We start from the raw sequence: 20996 nt of genomic DNA, 5'->3' as shown, positions 1-20996 counted from the left end.
ACTGACAGTCTTATAATTCATCACAGAAACATTTACAAAGAAAACTTGAATTCAACTTTCTGGGATATTTTATTTCCACCATGGAAGCAAAATAAAACAACATTGTATGATGGTAACACATGAAAAAGTGAGCTATTTATCCACATGCCACATATCTGAAGGTGTTGATGTAAAGATTTGAACACAAGTAAGTATGGTAATATACAGCACGTTGTCTTTTATTGGGTCTCAGCGGCTTTCGTCTTGGCTGCCTCGGTGTCTGAGGAGGCTAGACTTTGCTTCATCAGCCTCTGCTCTTCTTTCTGCTTCTGCACTTCCTTGAAGACCTGAGCAGAGACACATATATGATTAAGTGTCAGCGGAGGCACAAAACACCTTCCACATGTTAGTCAGTTAACTGAGTGTACACACAGAGTTGAGTAAAGCTCTCAGACACAACATGCACTATTGTTTCCCCGTGTGGGATGACACTCGTTAAGTGTTTAAGCTCTTTAGATGTGAATCAATTGACAAAATAGAAACACGTTTGGATCAAAAGGTAGAACATATAGCTGTGAACAGAACAATGGGGTCATCTGTGTGCTACCTTAATGCAGAAGGCCTTCTTGGCCAGCCAGCGGCGTGTGGCCCGTCTGTAGTACTCTGGAGGGAAAGTGTAGGTGATGCCCAGCTGCTCGCATACTTTCTCAAAGGCATCATAGTTAACCAGCCGGAGGTTTTTCAAAAGCTTTTTCCGTCGGTCAATGGCCATGAGCATCCGCCTCTTGTTAGCTTTGTCCTGGAATCAAATAGCACGTAAAAAGAATGACAATTACAGATGTGACTCAAACCGGCTGATATTGGGGGACATGGGAACGCCAATAGAAGCTCAGTCTAAACACTCATCCGCTGATGAGGAGATTCTTAATTACAAAAGCAGCAGAGAAAAAGTTACAACCTCTACAATCTGTGTCAACTTTTTAACAACAATGTTTGATGTATGATGTAATGTGGAAATTTCCAACCATGACCGTGCTAAGCATGTTCTTATTTCATGTGGGGGAGTACACAGGATATCCTGTAGCACACGCATGCCTCAAACCAGAGCAAGGCACAGAGGAAATGTGAAAAGACGCATTCATACGCGAGCGGTCGAGTGGTGTGAGTAAAGCGGTGTATGATACGTCATCCAAGAGCTTTATAAAAAAAAACGTTTACAGAACGAGCCTTTCTGTGGAGCCGTCGGGGGAGAAAAGTGCTTAACTGCTGCAGCTTGTTGGTCCTTCACTCACCTTGTGGTGTTTTTGCAAATGCTCCTGATAGTTTCTGATTCTTGCAGTCAAAATAGCCACTGAGGAAAGAGAAACTGGATAAATATACTGAAAAAAAACTGACTTACGTACTTGAGTTGAGAACAATATCTACAACACTGAAAGAACGCAACTCACCCCTGACTTCCACCGAGCTGCGGTCATTCTCGTCCCTCTGGACTTTCACAACCAACTGTTCCTTTTTCAGCTTCAGCTTTTCGCTCTGAAGACGTGAACACAGACAACATGTTTACGAGTCTAGTTTTTTTAATAAATGACATGCCATCGACAGTCAAACTTGAGAAAGCAGTAAAGTCAAATATGATCTGCGGGAACACAAGAACTCACATGACTCGCCAACTCCAGAGACAAGAGTCTTTTGACAACATCATCTGTCCTATCAACAGAAAAATACTCTTGTGTTAGAAGAAATATAATAATAATAATAATAAACATATGAATGCAGATTGATTATGAATATACAATATATTTTGAATCAGAGTTCATGTACAGTATGAATGCGTGTTTACGTTTGAGCGAGGGGCACAGCTGCATAGTCCATCTTCAGCATCGTAGGAGTAAGATCACTGAGCTGGCTCACGGGGCCTGCAAAATAAAAAAAAGGTTTGGATGAATCGCGAGCATTTCAAAACGTTCAAAACCCGGTGCGGTGACAACAGTCTCATACCTGTCTTTGTTTTCTTTGCAACCCGAGCATAATGTCTCACTGGTGGTGGAACAGCAAAGCTGCCTGCAGCTGAGGAGAGAGAGGGATTGATGGAGGGAGTGACGTTAACGTAAAAGTAAAACAACTTAGACGGAGACATCGTAGCTTATTAGAGCCCAGAAGAGGAACAGCTGAAACAAAACCTGCAATGTGATCCAACGTTGCAAGACAAGCAACAAACTCAGGAGAGGATCACTGGTTTCCAGCCAAAGCAGACTGAACTGTGCGGAAACTTCCCATAATGCTAAAGTTACTACTGAATAAAGAATCTGTGGCTCAGTTTCAATACAAATGCATGCTGTGACCTTCCCAAAGCTGCTTTGTGTGTCAACATTTCTCTAAATCTGTCATGAAACTGACTGCCATCTATTTCCAATGAGTATTAGATAGGGAAGAAATACAGGCAAATAAATAGGCTATTTATATTTATGGTTTCCAACATGCCACTTAGCACGCCTAGCATGTCGCCTCCATTGCTGCATGCGAGACATTCGATTGATGCCACATATATATATATATATATATATATATATATATATATATATATATATATATATATATATATATATATATATATATATATATATATATATAAATAAATACTTCAAGGATTTCAAGCAGCGCAGTGATGTTATTATACGTGTCAATGCATTTTAATTTAATGTGAATTCTCAACACCGTTGGTTGTGTTTGTTGTTACATTTCGGGGTTTATTTATTTTACGTTCAAACTGAAAAATAATTCCAGACATCATTAATACGCGTTTTCGTCCACTTCAGCTCGTTGTTAGAGGCGCTCACTGATGTAACTGTGATATAAATAACGATACAACTTATCGACGATGGCGTAGTTGGTTACCCACACGGTTGTTGTTGTTGTTATTGTTGCTGCTCTTATTTCCTAACGCTTCCGCTGTCTGTGACCCACTTCACTGATAAAGGTATTGACAGGCAGGTGAACAACCAGGTGCACTGAGCTAGCCAGCTGTCGCGTGCACTTACCGCAGCCGCCTCTCGGTCCCGTTAAAAACGCCGAGCTGCATGTCCGGGGTTTCACAGCGACGCCTTCCCGCAACACACCGACTGACGACTTGAGAACTGCTCGCAGAGCAATGTTTGTGAACATGGTCGTGAGGAAAGCTCACCAGGCCCCAATAAACCCTGCTAAAAGAATGAAAATGTGACCGTTTATCACACTCGACCCCTAGACGAGGCTCGCCATTTTGACTAGACCAGACTAGCTGAGTGAGGAGTGGGTACAATCCTTCCTAGGCTAAGCTAACAATCCCAGAACATATCGATTGGACAAACGAGGGGACATTTATGACGGTTTCTGTCATGAAAAACACACGTTAACCGAGTCATGGAGTCGTTGTTCCACTTCTGCTTTCTTTTAGCATTAAGGAAAGGTTGCTTCATAACTAAATCATTCTAGGTTTTTAAGAAGAGTGTCTCAAATTGCGAGGGACTTTTTAGTACAAGAGAAATATAGTAGGCCTATAGTAGTATAAATATAGTATAAAAACAGCCAATATCGATGAATATATATATACACACAACACAATATATAATAGTAATGATTTGACAATTATAGCAATAATTTGATTTAGTATGGACATATAGATTACTATATACAAAATACATTTGTAGCTCATGTGTTAAATTATTGATAAACATAAAATAGCAAATTGCAAGGAGGAGAGAGGAGCTAAATCAAATCAAATGAAAAGCGGAATAGGAATTGTTTAACACATCTTATATGTGAATCCCTATTTTTTTATCCAATGCATGTTTATCACGTTTTAGTTTAATATACATTACATCCAACCTACACAACTACATGTAAACAGTTTAGGTTTCACTGAAAGGTTGGAGTGAATAAATAGTCATAGAATTTGGAGTCTCATTTTACCCCAAATAATGTGTCCCATTTACATCAAAGTTAATATATAATAGAGATAATCTCTTGCAAAACAGCATGTCATTATTATTGTGTTTATGTTTATTCAAAAATATTCCAATTGGTTTTCACGGCAGTAATGTTTAAGGAGGACCTATTTAAATAAAAATATCTAAACATTAGCCAACACCCCAGGCTGTTTTGTTGTGTGAGAACAACTGACTGTCAGTTATTACTGGAAATGACTCTGCTTCCATTTAAAATCATATCCATCAGCTCTAGGGAACAACTTTTGTTGGCATACACGGTAAGAGGTATTGTGATGAATGATCAGTAAACAGGAGAACCCTTTTTTGTCTTCATACAGTTACATTATTTTATTCAAAGAAATTATTTTAACTGCACACTAAGCCTAAAAAATTAATTTTGATGATATAAAACCCCCACAACAAAATCATCCCAACAACATCAAATGTTTCTACGATAAAAAACGTGTATCTGTTTAAGAAGTGACATATCTACAAAGTGTGGTACGAACAAAGTATGGACATCTTAATCATTATACAGCAAAGTGATTTTAGCATTAAATCTTCTATGCATTTACAGCTATGTGCTGAATCAACGTATCACAATTGGCTCATTACAAACTCAGAACTACATGATCATCTTGTAAAGCAGCTACTCTTATAATCAGCAAAGTACTTCTAGTCAATTTCAGTATGCCTCAAGGATAATGCTCGAAGAAAAGGAAAGTCATCGCACAGAATGCCTGGATCCGCCACTCTTTCAGGTACAGAATCATGGGAAGGCCCAAAAAAACGTTGCTCACTCTGCATCCCAACACTTGCAATATTATGGTAGCACTTTGGACTGAAGGACTCTTCAGTCTCCAAGAGGGGCTGTGTGGACTCAGACCGCAGGTAGACATGCGGGTCTTTAGGTGTAGGGCTGCTGCATGGACCAGAGAAGGTCACAGTAACGTAAGGAACAGAGTCACTGTTGGAACCAGAGTAGCCAGGGATGAATGGTGAACCACAAATGGACTCTCCCAGGTCACTGGTGTCCTCTGCACTTAACCACGGGTCATCGTCCTCTTTACTTAGTTTCACAGGGTCGTCCAGGAAGCTCAGGTGGGATAGGTACATTGGATTGGGCTCCTCATTGTCCAAGGAAAGATGGGAACCCTGCAAAAAGAAAAAATAAATAATGCCTGTATTTTGACAAGAACTGTATATCACTTAAATATATACATACTGTACATAAATATATCTTACTTAAAGGAGAATTTGTCTGTTTTTTTGCGAGGATGGGTACTTTTGAACAAGCTTTAAATGATGCACTGAAATATAAAGTTATGGTGAACGTGTTGGCAAACAGTTTACTTGTTTACACCTTCTGCACACGTAGAGCAATGTTATAATTCATTTGGAGTTGTATTGTTAGCCACCTGGTGAGTCCAATATTCCCTCTCCTTTTAGCTTTGTTCTGGTCTCCAACTCCTCAGGGAAGTATCCGTCTCTTTAGCTGCTAAATGCTCCAATAGGTTCACCAGCTATTTGCCAATATAGCCTTTTAGCCCCAAAACAGCTGCACGCTGCAGCTGGTTATTGGGTTAAGGAGAGCACTGACAAAATGTGCGGCTTGTAAAACCTGCGAGTTGGTGATAATTATCTGTGGGTTCATCATTTCGAGCAATTCCATTAACATTGCACAAATTAATTGATTTATTGTTAATATAAAATATAGATTTCTTGAAGTTATTTTCTGTACCTGGGTTGATTCTGATGTCCATCTCTTGATGCTGCTATTAGCCGGATCTGGAACAGCTGGCCAAAAATGCCCCTTCAGTCTGCGAAAGAAAGAAGAATGTTTTTAGAATAAATGACACCACAGCTTCATGGCGTAAGTCAGCGTAAGTCAGCGTAGCATGGATCTCACCTTTTGTTGTTGGAGAACGAAGTCATGGCTATGAAGATAACCATAAAAAACAGTCCAATGACAGACACAGGTACAATTGCAACAACAGCAACTGTATCTGAGAGGACAGAAACAGACACTCTGGATGAAATTTCTGCTGTGGGAATACACACTCTTAATCTCTCTGTCAGGCCTCTAGAAAGCCACTGCCAAAAAATAATACGAACCGAAGGAATCAATTTCGAAATGAATTGTTGACCCGTTCAGGCTCCCACCAAACGTGCTGACCATCATGAAAGCTTCATACAGAGACACAGTGTTGAGGTCTCTCAGGACCACTCTCCTCTTTTCCAGGTCAGCATTCACAACTGAAACAAGTGTCAGACGTCAGATGGCATCAAGTAAATAAGAACTTGTTTGAGGAGAGTTAGATTAGGTATTTAACCTACCGCTGATGGGTCCCTTTGTATCACAGTAGAAGACTTTGTAGTTCTGGATGATTCCGTTCCTTTGGTTTAAGGGTATTTCATCCCAGGTAAACTCAACATGTGACTTCCCGATCTTTTTAATTTGTATTTTTGGAACCATGGATGGAGCTTAAAAAAAACAAACATTGTGAGTCATTATTACAGCTGTACAGCGATTATGCTCATGATTAAAAAACCTTCAGGCCAGCAAAAAAAAAAGAAGTCATTTCTATCCACAAGAGGGCATTATTACATCATGGATTAGCTGTTTCTAATAGATTGCACTGTTTTTGTTAAATCATGTGGCAACCTCTTTTCTCACTTCTTCAAAGTTGATGCAGCCCAACTCTCACATCCCCGCCTGCTCTCTGTGTGATCCTCTTTGTGTCTTTGGTGACTTACCCTTTTGTCTCGAGTAGGCATTAACAGTCTGAGGAAGACCTATCCCATCCTTAAACCTTGGATACACAGAGATCCCATAGGGCTTGTAGGGCTCAAAGCTGTCTATTGATGAAAGTGAAGAGGTTAGAGTGTATCAGTGGCCGTAAGCTCCTAACAGTGTACACGCAGGGTGTGCACAGGACAAATAAAGGATAAACACTAGATTAGGAAAGTCAAATACAAAGTTGAGCAAAGTAGGAGGGACATGGATCAATGGGTGTACACATACTATAAAACATACCTGTTATAACAAGGAGTGTCTGGTTCCTGGCAGTTAATTCAAACTGGGTGAAAAAGAGGTCCGTTTGTAACAAAGGACTCCATTCCACCACAAAACCAGTGAGACTGGAAGACAGAAGGCTTCTCCACTGGACCAGCAGGGATCTGTCATCCTGAGGAATGACTGTGACGTCTGATATCACTGCACGAGCTACAGACACAAAACAAATCATACACCTTCTGGCAAAATGAACGACACTATCATATTTGAGACACTTTCTAAACCAGTTTAAGCATGTTTAAGGTGGTCAATTCTACCTTTAGGTAGGTAAATCCGCACTTCAGTGGGGGAGGATTTCCCTGCTGCATTGACAGCACTCAGGTACACCTTCTTTGCTCCTCCGGGAAGCTGGAAAGTACAGTAATTCCCCATTGTAGAGCACACCTTTCCATCTTCACCTGGCTGCTTTTTCACAGAGACAATGTATGACACATTCTGGCCGTTGGCGCGGAATTGTTTTGATGGCTGAAAGAAAATTGAGAGGGCATTTTGAAGGCAGTCTACACACACACACACTCAACAAGAGCTGTAACAGAAAATACATCAGCCTGTGACAGGTGTCGAGCAACATGGGATGTGCGTACCTTCCAAAATAAGAGTATGTTGTGTTGTTTGTTCATGTGATCCCCTGATACCCTCATCCAAGAGTCTAGGCGTCCAGTGGGAGCTGGAAAAAAGAGACGGCTGTCAGCTTAGTGGTTAGTCAGAAGCCTGAACTTCTCTCCAAAACTTTCTTCTATAAGACAGGTGGCTGTGGACTATGGATTCACTGCCTGAGTGTGTGGCAGAACTCAATACATCAATTCAGCCTGTGCTATAGAGCAAAGCAATGGGAGATGCATTAGCATATATTGAAAAGAGCAGGAAATGGAAGAAAAGGCCATAGATTGGAACATGTTAGAGGGACTGATTGTGTCCCTGTGAATTGATCTGAGCCCTACCACTCTCCAAGGTGACTCCAGACTGGCTGCTGCTCCATTCACTCCAGGGGCTCTGCTGGTATCTGACTCTAATCTGGGCGAGATACTGAGTCCCATGGAGGAGACGACACCGGTCCACGGATCTGGTTGGTCTAACCCGGTTCACCAGGATCTGTTGTGTGTTTGAGTTTAAGTTTATTTCATTTATGTAGCACTTCACAAAGACATGTATATATATATATATATATATATATATATATATATATATATATATATATATATATATATATATATATATATATATATATATAGTATATAGATATACATACGCTTCTATACAACCATTGGGACACATATGTGCATGGAAATAAATAAAGATAAACCCAGGGAAGGATGCAAGGATAAAGGTGACGTGGTCTTGCTTCTTGCACTTTGTTAACAACAGGGCAGCAGCTATTTGTTGTATACGGGAAATGTTAGCCTGAGAAATGTCTAGATAGAGGGAGTCCTGCCTGGATGATATTATGGGTTTGAGTCAATATGACTCCAGGCAAGCACATTATGAACTCAAAGCCCATGTCAAAAGTTAAAGTGAAGTTTATCTTGACACTGGAATGAATTTGACTCACTGGTTGTTCCCTCCGTTGGCTGCTGTCAGCAGTCGTAAGTCGGACTTCTAGGTTTAGCTGAAGGTTACGCATCCAGACCTGCTGCTGAGATAAGCTCCAGCTCAGCTTGAGGCAGCCATACCGTTTCGGCACAGCTTGAATCTTCAGAATCGTTGGTGGGTCAAACTTAGCTGTGACAAAACAGAGAACAAAGCAAAAGCTGTGATTAAGATGTCATTTGTTTTTCCTCACAATTATTTTACTTTTCCTAACGTGTGCAGAACAAGTTCACATTAGATGTATTTATCTGTCACAGAGCAAGGCATCAGCTTTTCACAACAACAACATTTTTTGTGAGATCCAGAGGGTCCTTTAACAACACTTAAGAGGTATTTCCAGAATCCTAAAGCCTCTTCTAACCATCTGAATAAAATAGACATATTCCACTTACTGCAAAATCTGTAGTAGGACACCCCGGCAATAGAAACAATCAAATATTGTTTCAGTCCATGCATATCTTCTATATTTCTCACCTGAACTGACAGGTTCCAAAATGATCGGTGCTGATGTTGCTTCTCCAAGTTCATTCACTGCCTTCACATATATCTTCACATCTGAGAAGAGGACAAAGCCATAGCGAGGGATGGTGTAACGGTGGACTCCTGGGAGCAGCTCATAAGTGTGGTTCTCGTTTGAATCCCTGAAAGGAAATTATAATTTGGGAAACTCAGACATATTTTGTGATCGACACTAAACATTCCTGACACTAAATGGTGTTTTCTTTCTGGTAAGTCTATTCCTGGTTGATGGCATTCGTGGGCAAAAATATTACCGTATCTCGGTGTGGAGGGTGTACTCTGTGTCCAGGAGGGTTTCCTGCTGCCCAGGGTCCCAGCTGCAGGTCAGGGTGTTCGGGGTGGTGAGGTTTGTCTGACAGCTGAGGTTCTGTGGTGCTTCTGGTGGATCTATAGAGGAGAAATAAGGTGCATGTTATGAAGTTGTTACTTTAGGTTTTGGGCAGATACAAGTTACACAATACCTTTAAGTTAATTAATGTGTTCTCAAAACACATTTTAACCAAGTATTCACTTTTTCTTCTGGTTTCCACCAGTGGAACTTGAACACGCTGTAATGATTATTTCATTTAGAAGTTTAAATGGTTCTCACATCCAGCTCTGATCTCCACTCCTTCTAGTACTTGATAAGTAGAGGTCCGGACACAGCAGGTGAGGAACTCCCTGGTGTGATTGAAGCTCGGTATAACAACCTCAGAAACCCGGCCGCTCTCATTGGCCACGGGGCTGCTGGGGAGGAAACGATCGCCAAGGCGCCACAGTATATGAACAGCTCGCCCAATGACCAGAGGGCAGTCTTCTCTGATGACACAGGAGGCGGTGACAGGTGACCCTAAATGCACCACTGAGCTGGAAGTCTGGATCTTTGCACACGGCTGTATATCATCTTCTAGCAATGAGAATGAAAATGAATTTAGATGTTGAAAAGAATGCACAGTTTTATATTCAGTTTGGAAGAATCTAAGAGTCAGGAAAGAAAGGTGTCCAAACTATCGTCTCTGTAACGGCTGGTTAGGTATTTCCATTTAGATTTGCTTCTTCATTTTGAGAGCAAAAACTCACCATTTCTCGCTCCATTCACAAGCGCCACCAGCACGACAATCACTGACATCGATGTGGATATCATGGCAATAAAACCTGTTGGGCAGTTCAATTTAAATGCATCATTCCTCAATTACAGACTTTCATGTCCTAACACAATATTTGACACACTCGTGAATATAAAAATCCACATTTATGACAGCTTGAGTCCACATTTGTGTAAAATGATTACCAAAATGATGTGACATTCCAGCTGTTACAAAATGAAATGTAAATGCTCCGTAAGCAGAATAAATAACTCGCTCCTTTTACACCATTTTATTAGAGGGATAAAACTCCTCCAAGCACACAGAAAGACTTAGTTGTAAACAGCCGTGTTGGGAATGCGCTCAATAGCTGAAGATTGCCTGTAAGCCAAGCAGATGGGAGCAATTCTCCACAAATTAACTCTGATAGTAAGTCAACAAGCTGGTTCTTAAATTCAAGAATTAGGTGGGACCTCACCTTAAAAGTGCAGGTGTTAAGAAGTCAAAATACATTTTGAGAGTGTTTTTTAAAAGCTCACCATTACACAACCACAAAACGTTAAAATTCAACTGAACTCTGCGAGCTGACTCACAAAGCAACACCGACGAGGAGCAGACATGCCGTCACAGCATTTCTGCATCTGTGTTGGAGGAACGACAAAGCAGTCATTCGTCTGGAAACAATTAGTTTCACTGTTTATATCAATCATAGAAAGCTAACAAAAATGTTCCCTGATAAAATAAAGGCACGTGTTAATTTACTTGTCACACCGAATCCACGGTGAAACTAACATCCAGCTGTTTTGAGTTGTGAAAGATTTCACATGTAATATCACACTCACAAATGGTTTTTCACATGCAAAGAGCTATCCCCACGAGAAACCACACGTACAGACATGTGGTTTTTAGACATTTCATAATGTATTTCACAGATGAAAACATGAGGATCTCGAATTGTTTCAGCGAGGTATGAAGAAAAAAGTTCAATTAAACTTGTACTTCAAAGGCCAAAGGAACTTATTGAGATGATTTGTCATTAGATTTCCATTAAAACTCTCTACCTTCGGGCAGAAACGTTTAGACTGTCAATTTAGCCGATAAAGTATTGCTTTAATAATTTGTAACTATCACTCAAACTCACAGTCAGATCGCCTCCCTCAGTGCACAATAATTCAATTTAGTTTATTTTGTATAGTCCAATATCACAAATTACAAATTTGCCTCAGAGGGCTTTACAATCTGTATCATACGACATCCCAATAACATACTTATTGGAAAATTTCCAATAAGTATGAAAATTTTACATGAAATAAATGGAATTTTTCCCTGTTCCTTATCAGCCGTGTGCATAAAGGCATATATTTTCCTTTTTTGAATTTCTGCTTACTACTCATAGGTAATTGCCTTTGGCTCTGACAAAAGGCGGTCGAGATAAAGAGAGGGAGAGAGAGGGAGAAAATAGCCGGGACATTAAATCTGGAGTGTATTTTGTCAACAATCACAATTTAATACGGGACAGCATAAACTAAAATGTGATATTTTAGGTGTGTTGGTGTATTTTGTTCCTAATTTATTGATGAAAACGTTATCTGGATTCACGTTTGTGTCACATAGAGTCATGCCACTGGGTGTAGGGGTTCATTTCGCTGTAGCCAACATATGTTTCCTTTCCCGTTAGTGTTGGGGGTTACAAAACGCCCACAATCAGGATTTGGCAATATCCTTGACACATGTGCAATGACAAACTTGCCACTATTTCCTGTTTTTTATGATATTTCTCACACTAAGTATTGTGCTTTAAAAGAGGGCGTTGGTACACGTTATTGTTTATGCATTTAGACACCTATACATCATAGAACAGTTCCTCCAAGACAGGGGGAGCTTTTGTGTCAGCAGATGTAAAAGTCCAAGAAGCTAAAAAGGAGGAATGCAATCGGTTTCACTTCCCCTTTTTTAATGGATGGTCAGAACATAAATGTGTTTTCCTTAACTTAACATGCTAATGTTCATTTCACAGCAACACTGTGGCCATTTGGAAGAATGCCACAATCACGAAACAGCTGACCAAATACAGAAAATAATTGTTTCTATAAAAATAAAGAAAAAAAAAAAAAATCTTTTAAATCTTAAAATTCTTTAGTAACATAGCGTTTTAATAAGTTTCTTTACTTGGAAGTCCTCGTCTTATATTATATTATATATATATATATATATATATATATATATATATATATAATTCCTCTCTAAATCCGTAATATCTGAAGAAGTTTGTTAAAAAAAAAAACTAGAATACAGAGCAAGCAAAAACAAAAATTAAGCAGATTAAGAACACGTTGTTAATGAAATTAAGTTGAGCGGTTCATAAAAAATAGACCAGCCTGAACCTGTGTCACTCAGGAACAAGTTCCATGAAGTTTCCCTTTGCAATCTGGCACAAGTGTCAAATGAAAGCAGCGGCAAATGGCTTGATGTGAAGATAAAGGAGAGCCATCAGAGAGGCTTGCCACTCACCACACAGCAGCTGCAGCAGGCCCAGAAAGACGAGAGGCTCTCATCAGCCCTGATAGCACTAGATGAAACAGCACGGCTCAGAGCAGCTCAGACTGGAGGACATGTGTGTGTTCACCAAGCAGCGGCTGAAGCAGCAGCAGCAACATCCTTGTTTTGAATTTGTGAAACTTCACTATCTTCCAGGAAGATGACTAATGGTGTTTTGAAGGGGGGGAGGGGGGGGGGAGAGTAGGCTGTTTAAAGCTGGGGTGTTGTCGGGACAGAAGAGTTAATTTATGTTGTATTTTCCAGGATAATCCCATTGAGATCTCAAATCCTGACGGCGGCATGAAGGTTTCACACATAAATGCACAAATACCAGACAGAAAAACAGTGAAAAACAACAAAAAAGGAATTTCACATAAAAGAGAGAAGTAACAGACAAAAAAACAAAAAGCAAATTAGTCAGAAGTACAAGTACATCCAGTGTTTAAATTGTCCTGAATCCTGTTTTAAATTTGTTTTCATGTTTACAAAACAATCTAGTCTCAAATTACTCTTTAGCTCAGACCAAAAACGTGTTAAACTTGAAAATAACGTTTTCATGCTATAACGTGCATTTCACATGGCCGACGATTGCAGCTATTGATAGATAGATAAATAAAATTAATCGAATCTGGGACACAAGTGATATTGATTTATTTAATCAGATATTATATATTGCATTTGTGATTGCTGGTGGAATAACAGTCATTACAACTCAATGTGAAGCAATTGAATGTGATCTCTGAACAGGAAAGGTGTCTGGCCTTTGCTTGTATGAGGACGGAGGTATTTTAACTCTACTTGATGGTCTCTTTCCCCACCAGGTGTTATTATGGCGGCTATCACACACCCCGTGATAAGACTCCAGGGAGCCGTCTTGAGGAATGAAGTCGTCCGGTTCCGACTGACCTCTCTGTGCTGCGCGTGGCCTTTGAAGTAGCAGATCTGCTGTATCAAAACACAGTCATCTCCCTCTGTGGGCCTGTCCAAGCATTTGTCAGCATGGTAATAGAACACGCTTCTCAAATGGGATTGTAAACTGCGCCTTGACCCCCCAAGGGCACTTCAAACTACTTGCCATATCAGGTTTATTAGCTTATTAAATTGTAAAATGATTCACTGAGACCTCATTTAAAATGGTGCACGAGCCAGTGAGCTCGCCCACTCAACTTGTAATCTCATGGCTGCATCCTGCTCGGTCACTCTGGCGCTCTCAAAAACATAATGGAAGCTAACTGTTAATCAAGAGGCGCTGGAGGAGGAATTAAATGCACACAGTGAAGGGTTGTGAATAGGAATCAACAGGAGAAAAGAAAAGCAGGCACTAATTAAAAACACATTAACTGGTTATCATGCGTTGACATATTTTGCTTGATCTTTTTTCCTAATCGACAGTAATGAACAAAGCGCTCTCCATCTACTGGGTATTACATGCTACGTTTCAGTGAGCAGTAAAATTAGCTGAGGGCCTGGAAGCTAAGTTGAGCTGATGGAGCTTCGCTAGGTTTGATTAGGGTTCTTGTACTGTACTCAATAATGCTATCTCTTTAGATTCTCATTCACATTAGAGATGTGACGAACCCAAAGGAGACACGACTGGGAATATCCTCTGATATCTATCGACTATTATATTGAGAATTACAGTAGTTAACTATAATCACAACTGCTGTAATTACGACATTGGCTATCATTGGAAGCTTATCTCCGGTGCTTTCTGCTTAAATAATGCCATACTACTACTACACTCAACCCCATAAATTAAAATCAATATACGGCACCCGAGGTTTAAGAGTAAAGCAAATTACACATTATTTGAGTTCTGAAAGTGTTCTCAAATTAACCCTTTAATCTCCAACTATGAGTCAGAGATATTGATGTGTTATTAAATACTCAATACCTGCTTCTCAGCTGTAATTGCAACAATATTTGAGTGTTTAGCTTCGTTATTAGGTGCGTGCCCCTTGTTGGGAAGATTGGGCCATCATAACAACATGTAACACAACAACAGCAGCCTGTAAAATGGGGCCTAATGTCCATCAATCCATTGAAATTATTTATTTCTTCAGTGTTGTTAAATGTTTATATGATGATTGGAAATGTCTTTTTTGCCGTTAAGCTTAACACAAAATTCAAGCGAGAATTTAAAATATAAAAATATAATCTTCTAATAATGCTCTCCGGCATTCTGTATTTCTTTCAAAGATTTATTCTCCAACTTCTCTTATATAATGTTATCTCTGCAGACACAAGCGTAAGCACGATTTACTCTTCTCTCCTCTTTTGTGTCATTTGTTTGAGGAATTATTCTCTTCAAAAGTCCATATGGCATCTAATCACATCAATGAGACATTCATTAATTTGAATTATATTTATAAACCTGTGGACTTTAATAGCATAAATGTGTTACAGTAAGATGTCTGCTTATGTTTAAAACTTTCTGCACATTCAAAACAAATGTCGCGCTATTTTTTTTGAATGTGCAGAAAGTTTGATAAATGATATATATTTTTTTTTAAATTTTTTTTTTTATTTTGATAATAAAGTCGCAATTTAATGAGATCCATAGTCATTGTATTTACTGGCAGAGTAATGCACCAATGACATGATGAAGCCCTTTGAACCTGTAATTGTTTGCTCCCAAAATCTAATGTTGAGGACTGAAAATCATTTCAGAAAATAATAAAGGGCCAAATATCTATTAATATTCATTATTTTGTGAGGTGCTAAAATGAGATTTATGTGTGCTTGGGCACCCCGAAAAGGAGTCTAACAGTGTTCATGGTGCAAGCTAACTTGCTTTTGTAGTCGTGATATTCCACTAAAAAGTGAACCAAGCTATCAACCTCCTGGTGGCGCCAGAGGAGAAGTCAGGGATCACCATGGCAATAGAGATCATCCAGCCTGGCCCGAAGCAGTGGACCGACTGACTAACTGAATTCATACAGACTTCTGAAACTGTGCGTATTCTGCAGCGAAGGCTCAGATGTGTTCTGTACTCGCTGCCCACATAATCAAATCCCCCAGATGGAGCGACCATATGTCCTTCATGAGCAGTGGCAGTGTGGAAGGTGCATGTTCCATCAGCGCTGTTATAATCACACGTGTACGGATTCTGTTTGCATATGTGCTGAATGACGGGTCCCACCATATGCATTTGTACAAACGATCACATAAGACGGATTCTGATTATAATCACAATCATTTGTGTATATAATAATAATAATAATAATAATAATAATAATAATGCATTTAATTTATATAGCGCTTTTCATAATACTCAAAGACACTTCACATAATTAAAACATCCTAAAAGCTAAAAATAAATAAATAAGCATAGCTAAAATACAGGTAAAACAAATTAAACAAATAAATAGGGACTTTCTGAGTCGCTCGGAACCTGATAAGAAAACAAAAACAAAAACAAACAATCACACATTAAAAGCAGTTCTGAACAGGTGGGTTTTGATTTGCAATTTGAATAAGGAAAGATCAGTGCACTCTCAGATGAGTTTGGGGAGAGAGAGTATATTCAATGTACATATTATATATAGTGTATATATAGATATTAAACGAATGCTAGATGACACATAATGTGTCTACATACACCTGAGTTGTTGTACTTGGTCGAGCGAGACAGTGAGATGCTGACAGAGAGAGAGAGAGAGAGAGAGAGAGAGAGGAAAGGGGGTAAGTCAAGCACCGACTCACGCTCCTGCTCCTTACATGCACCCAATCCACTCCTATCTAGTACCTGTCACACACTGGCTGCAAAATGGAATTGACTATCGATTTCCGCCTTACCACAGGCCAGTTGTGCTGGCAGGATATAGTGGGAGCCACAAGAAGAGAGCAAAGGAACACCAGGAGGAAACACACAGAACACTAAACTCACACAGGAAAAAAATACACGTTCTTATTAACCACCACTGGCTGGGATTGTGTAAAGGGAGACAGTGAAGGTTGCTTTAATAGGAGGTGTGCGTTAGGCCGAGTGTGCACTGAGGATGTGGTTGAGCGTTGAGCAACTGTGGTGAGATTTGTTTGGTGAGGCAGAGGAAGTTAAGCAAGTGTGAAACGTTGTGAGGTATTCCATATGTGACACACTGAGAGGGATGTCTGACACTGACACATGAGTGATTCATAACTTTTTTTTGTTGCTAAAGGTCATCCATCACCAGCTGGGACAGTGACCGTTGGAAAACTGCGGCCAGGAAACTTTACAGATGTGTAGTTGAATCTCAAAATAAGCGGAAATATTTAGAAAAAAACCATTGAGATTTGTCAAAGCACAAAGGCTACTATTTATGTTGAAAGTGACAAAAGCACTGCTCCACCTCACAGAGCAGGTAGTCAGGGTTATGTTAGGCTTGAGCCCTTGGATGCCTTTTGTCAAACAGAAATAAACCGTAAAAAAGTGGTTGAAGTTGTTCATAATATGTACAAACAGAAATCATGGCTTATGAGAAGGTTGGTCGTGTAATAAGAATACCATCCCAGTTATTTGTTATATTTTAGCGCATAGATGTGCAGAGTAAAGCTGCTAACCGTAACTATTTGGTAGACTTTCATTGATTTATTTGCCTCCAGGGTTGTGAAGGAATAAGCAGTGCCATAAACATTTTTTAATTAAGCAAACATGAATCTTACTGTAAGCAACAACATTTTCTATATCTTGTCCTACAGGTGGACAAAATTGGAGTTTGAAGTGATTTACGGGAGGAAGTAACAACAATATAAAGCACAAACTAACTACAACATCACAAATAACTATAAAGTAACTCTTAGTACACATCACAGTTACACTATTGTGTGGCATGCATTTAAAAATTACACTACAGGTATAAATGTGCACATCAATGTAGCTCTTCTGGTTTTTCTCCAACTAAACCGACACTAATATAAACCGTCACTCCCTCTTTCATGTGAAGGAATGCTGTTTTCCAGGCTAACTGTTCTCCGTGAGATTTGTGTTGTCAACCATCTCTCTCTATATAAAAGTTCAACTAAATAACTTTACCGTAAACTGACAGGGAGAGGTTGTGATCTAAAGAGACGTCAGGCTTATGCCACTTTATGCTAATACACCTTCCATCTTCTAGCATGTTGTGACATTAACCCAGGGAGCTGCTGGCGATAAACGCTGAAAGAAAATGCAGGTGCATCTCGGGTTGCTTCAAGCCACATGTTTATACACAGCAGGTTCTCCTACTTGCTGCCTTTCACCGTCCATTTTTAAACCGTACATGGGTCATTAAGTCATTGATCGAGGGGTAAGGAGGCGAACAACTGCAGATGTCATGGGAAACGTGTGCGTGTAGCAACCGGTGCCTGTGAGGACCCGCTGGAAGGGTTACTATTCCTCCATTTATTTAGTGTGTGAGATCAACATTATTCATGCAATACTCTGCTTCTAGGTTCTGAATACAGCCTGGCATTACCAAGTGTGTGGTCTCGAGGTGGGATTCAAGCCAGCTGCTGAACGTCCTCTTCATCTGCCCAACCTGACATCTAGTATGATGTGTGGTCACTCTTCCCTGCCTTCCTTGCTGCTCCCCATAAACGGTTTGATTGCTTTACAATGTTCTGTCACTCATTTCCTGTCACGGTTCCTTTGGACCGGTGCTCATAGCAGATTCTCTTTCTGGCTGCTGATTGGTTGATTTATGGGTCAATCACTGAGTCAGGCTCAAATGTCTTTCAGTGAGGAATCCAAGCCGGGGGTTGACCGATGAAGGTTTTATTCAATTAATCTTGTCTAGAAAAGCCACCTGTGTTTCTAGGTCCTGCTCTTCTTTTGGTAAAAGAAGTGCAGGGATAAATGTTCAATATTTGCTGAGGTAAACGCATTTTAAACACCTCATCATCTCCATTTTAAATGCCAGACAACCAGTGAACATGTCATCATGGAAAGAAGACTATTTGGACCAATTGGCATTAGCACACGTACTTGCAAACAGCAGATTGTGACCAGATTAGAGGATTTGGCCAAAGCTGACCTTCTGGTAAGCAGCACCTGTGTTTAACAATGTGAGCCAAAGGGGATAACTACACATTAGAACCAACAGATGGCACTCTGGTAACATACCAGACCTCAGTGACACATTTATGAGGAGGAGGGGGATCATTTTATATTCAAGGAGATAATGTTGTTTTAGAGTTGCAGGTGAAGACGCAACAATGCAGGAGCCTGTACACATTTAAGTTGGACAGTTTTTATTTATTGTTGGAAAAAAAAAAAGTTAGGAGAAAAAAAACAAAACAGATTTAAGAATGTATTTTCTTAAATCACATTCTTCACAAAATGCTTGCCTGTTAACTTTAACAACTCCTCACTGGGACACCATTTGACAAGACAGCCAAGCTGTGTGTCAGAGCCTTCAGCTCACCAACGTATTCTCACTGTATCCAATTTGACCTTTTAATCAGACGTCTCGGAACGGAGTTACTTTGAAACAACCGTTTGACATTGAGGGGTCTGTACAGGGGAGGAGCAAGGCGGCCAGAGAACCCAATCCTTTTTGGTCTACCAACAGCAAGGTTTTGGCCAGACGTCGGCGCCCCCTTGGTGATGCCAGATGACCGGTAGACAGGAACCCGTCTTACGAAGCCAGATCCAGTTAGACCGCTCGGGTAAGTGCCATGACCCCCACTTGGGGGCAGGGGGAGCCCACTCGGAGACATGTCACGTCTATTTGGAACAGACTCATCAACAAGGCTGTGCTTGTTGTAGACAAACGAGAGCTGCTTGTTGCGACCTTGGGGATCCCGATTCACAAGGTCAGGCCGGCCTGGGGCTACAGCCAGAGTTGGAGGAGCAACATGCTTGACCTCCTCAAAATTGGACTTGCGGTTAATAACAGAACGTCCTCTGGGAAGGCCCAGCGCCTGGTCGGTGGTGTATTCACTTTGAACTTGACTGGAAGTGCCAGGCAAAGTCCTGGAGTGCGTTTGTTTATGTATTCTATCATCTAGGGATCTCCAGTCTTGTTGACTTTGTTTGTAGGAGGCCATGTTAGGTCCAGTCTGATCCAATTCAGGATCATTGTTCTTGTAAGGTTGAGGACCGAACGGCCTCATGTCGGGGTGCATCCCATGGTGAGCTGCTCCGGAGCGATAAGGGGCTCCATGGACTCCAGGATAATCCAAACCCAGGGCAGCTGCACGGGCTCCAACAGAACAACATGTAGAAGTATTAAAAAAAAAATGTATTCTACGTGTGCCATTTTCATGTTGAATCTCAGAAATACCCACTAATGGATAATTATGAGAAGGTAAGAACATCAATCGATGCGCACTCCATACCTCTGGCTGTTTTAGCACAATACACACCTCCAGCTGACACGGAGTGGAGCACAACCGCGCTGCAAAAGACAACAAACAGTGAAACACAAACAGCACAGCACTGAGCAGCTATGATGGATTTTCTTTTTAACCACAGGAAACATCACATTTTAAATTACCTGAGAAAAACCACCAGTGGTACACACATCCCTGCAGTTATGTCCGCATAAACCACACGGCAATGGCAATTACTGAAAACACTTGCCACTCTTGACTTCTTTTGCAGCCACTCTGACCTCACCCTGGCTTGATTGACTAATTACAGACAGCTGGTTGTCATAGAGACCAAACCTCAACCACTGAGTCCAGTCAGCCACTGGCAAATTGCTTCATTACAGGCAATTAGTGCTTGCTTGGAGCAGAATTTGACAAAACAGGATATTTTTTGTTATTTGTTATTTTAGTTAAACATTTGAAAACATGTCCGTGTGAGCAGTCATTTCAATATTTATGGTTTAGTGTAATTTTGTAATCTCTGCAAAGGAAAATAAAAAAACCTGTGTGTATATAGATGCGAGTAGAAGCCTATCTACTGCAATCCTAACATAATTAACATCACCCCAGAACCTTAAATTACCTGAACAGGTAGCTAATTACAACTTCTAATTCACCAGGCCTAAAACCCTGATAATGATATTACATTTCTGCAGGATTACCATAATCACCACAAATTTAAAATGATCTCATTGAGCTTGACCTCTTTTATTAAACGGTTCAACAGAACACATTTGGAAGCATAGGTAAAGCAGTAACAGTGGGTGTTTTTTAAATGTCTTTTGTTTATCATAAACATGTACAGTTAAAGACGAATTGCAATAGAAAGGAGCAGAGCTTGTATGCTTACAGCTGGGTATGCCTGAGCCAACGATGAAGCAGCGAGAGTTGGGGAAGCATTTAATAATTCACTGAAATTATTTCTGTCAGGACTGA

At 40.3% G+C, this 20996-nt stretch overlaps 3 protein-coding genes across 9 annotated transcripts; all 3 read right to left on the bottom strand.

Moving 5' to 3' along the window:
- Nucleotides 1–50: 50 nt before the first annotated feature.
- Nucleotides 51–3343, bottom strand: mrps15 (mitochondrial ribosomal protein S15). The gene is made up of 8 exons (XM_034554405.1): nucleotides 3018–3343; nucleotides 1978–2046; nucleotides 1820–1895; nucleotides 1638–1686; nucleotides 1428–1512; nucleotides 1272–1330; nucleotides 587–778; nucleotides 51–326 (listed from the first exon to the last, which is right to left on the bottom strand). The coding sequence occupies exons 1-8, from the start codon at nucleotides 3139–3141 to the stop codon at nucleotides 219–221; spliced, it is 762 nt and encodes a 253-aa protein (XP_034410296.1). The 5' UTR covers nucleotides 3142–3343; the 3' UTR covers nucleotides 51–218.
- A 921-nt stretch (nucleotides 3344–4264) lies between these two features.
- On the bottom strand, nucleotides 4265–16644 carry csf3r (colony stimulating factor 3 receptor (granulocyte)). 7 transcript variants are annotated; one of them, XM_034553124.1, is made up of 17 exons: nucleotides 16527–16644; nucleotides 10730–10831; nucleotides 10186–10260; nucleotides 9716–10012; nucleotides 9381–9513; nucleotides 9082–9248; nucleotides 8570–8739; nucleotides 7962–8112; nucleotides 7605–7687; nucleotides 7278–7485; nucleotides 6982–7170; nucleotides 6702–6803; nucleotides 6282–6428; nucleotides 6060–6200; nucleotides 5854–5950; nucleotides 5686–5764; nucleotides 4265–5099 (listed from the first exon to the last, which is right to left on the bottom strand). In XM_034553124.1, the coding sequence occupies exons 3-17, from the start codon at nucleotides 10247–10249 to the stop codon at nucleotides 4620–4622; spliced, it is 2508 nt and encodes an 835-aa protein (XP_034409015.1). In that variant the 5' UTR covers nucleotides 10250–10260; nucleotides 10730–10831; nucleotides 16527–16644; the 3' UTR covers nucleotides 4265–4619. The 7 variants fall into 7 exon arrangements, with proteins under 7 accessions (XP_034409015.1, XP_034409013.1, XP_034409017.1 ...); XM_034553122.1 differs by lacking the exon at nucleotides 16527–16644 and adding an exon at nucleotides 12702–12870; XM_034553126.1 differs by lacking the exon at nucleotides 16527–16644 and adding an exon at nucleotides 12702–12870 and having other exon boundaries at nucleotides 9716–10009.
- Nucleotides 16645–19042: 2398 nt separating this feature from the next.
- On the bottom strand, nucleotides 19043–20262 carry LOC117745680. The gene is made up of 3 exons (XM_034554166.1): nucleotides 20186–20262; nucleotides 20028–20086; nucleotides 19043–19891 (listed from the first exon to the last, which is right to left on the bottom strand). The coding sequence occupies exons 1-3, from the start codon at nucleotides 20212–20214 to the stop codon at nucleotides 19122–19124; spliced, it is 858 nt and encodes a 285-aa protein (XP_034410057.1). The 5' UTR covers nucleotides 20215–20262; the 3' UTR covers nucleotides 19043–19121.
- Between the last annotated feature and the right edge of the window lie 734 nt (nucleotides 20263–20996).

Source organism: Cyclopterus lumpus, chromosome 16, assembly GCF_009769545.1.
Source record: "Cyclopterus lumpus isolate fCycLum1 chromosome 16, fCycLum1.pri, whole genome shotgun sequence".
In the NCBI taxonomy this organism is placed as follows: domain Eukaryota; kingdom Metazoa; phylum Chordata; class Actinopteri; order Perciformes; family Cyclopteridae; genus Cyclopterus; species Cyclopterus lumpus.
The sequence above is the reverse complement of the archived record's forward strand: the minus strand, read 5'-3'. Positions and strand labels throughout refer to the sequence as shown.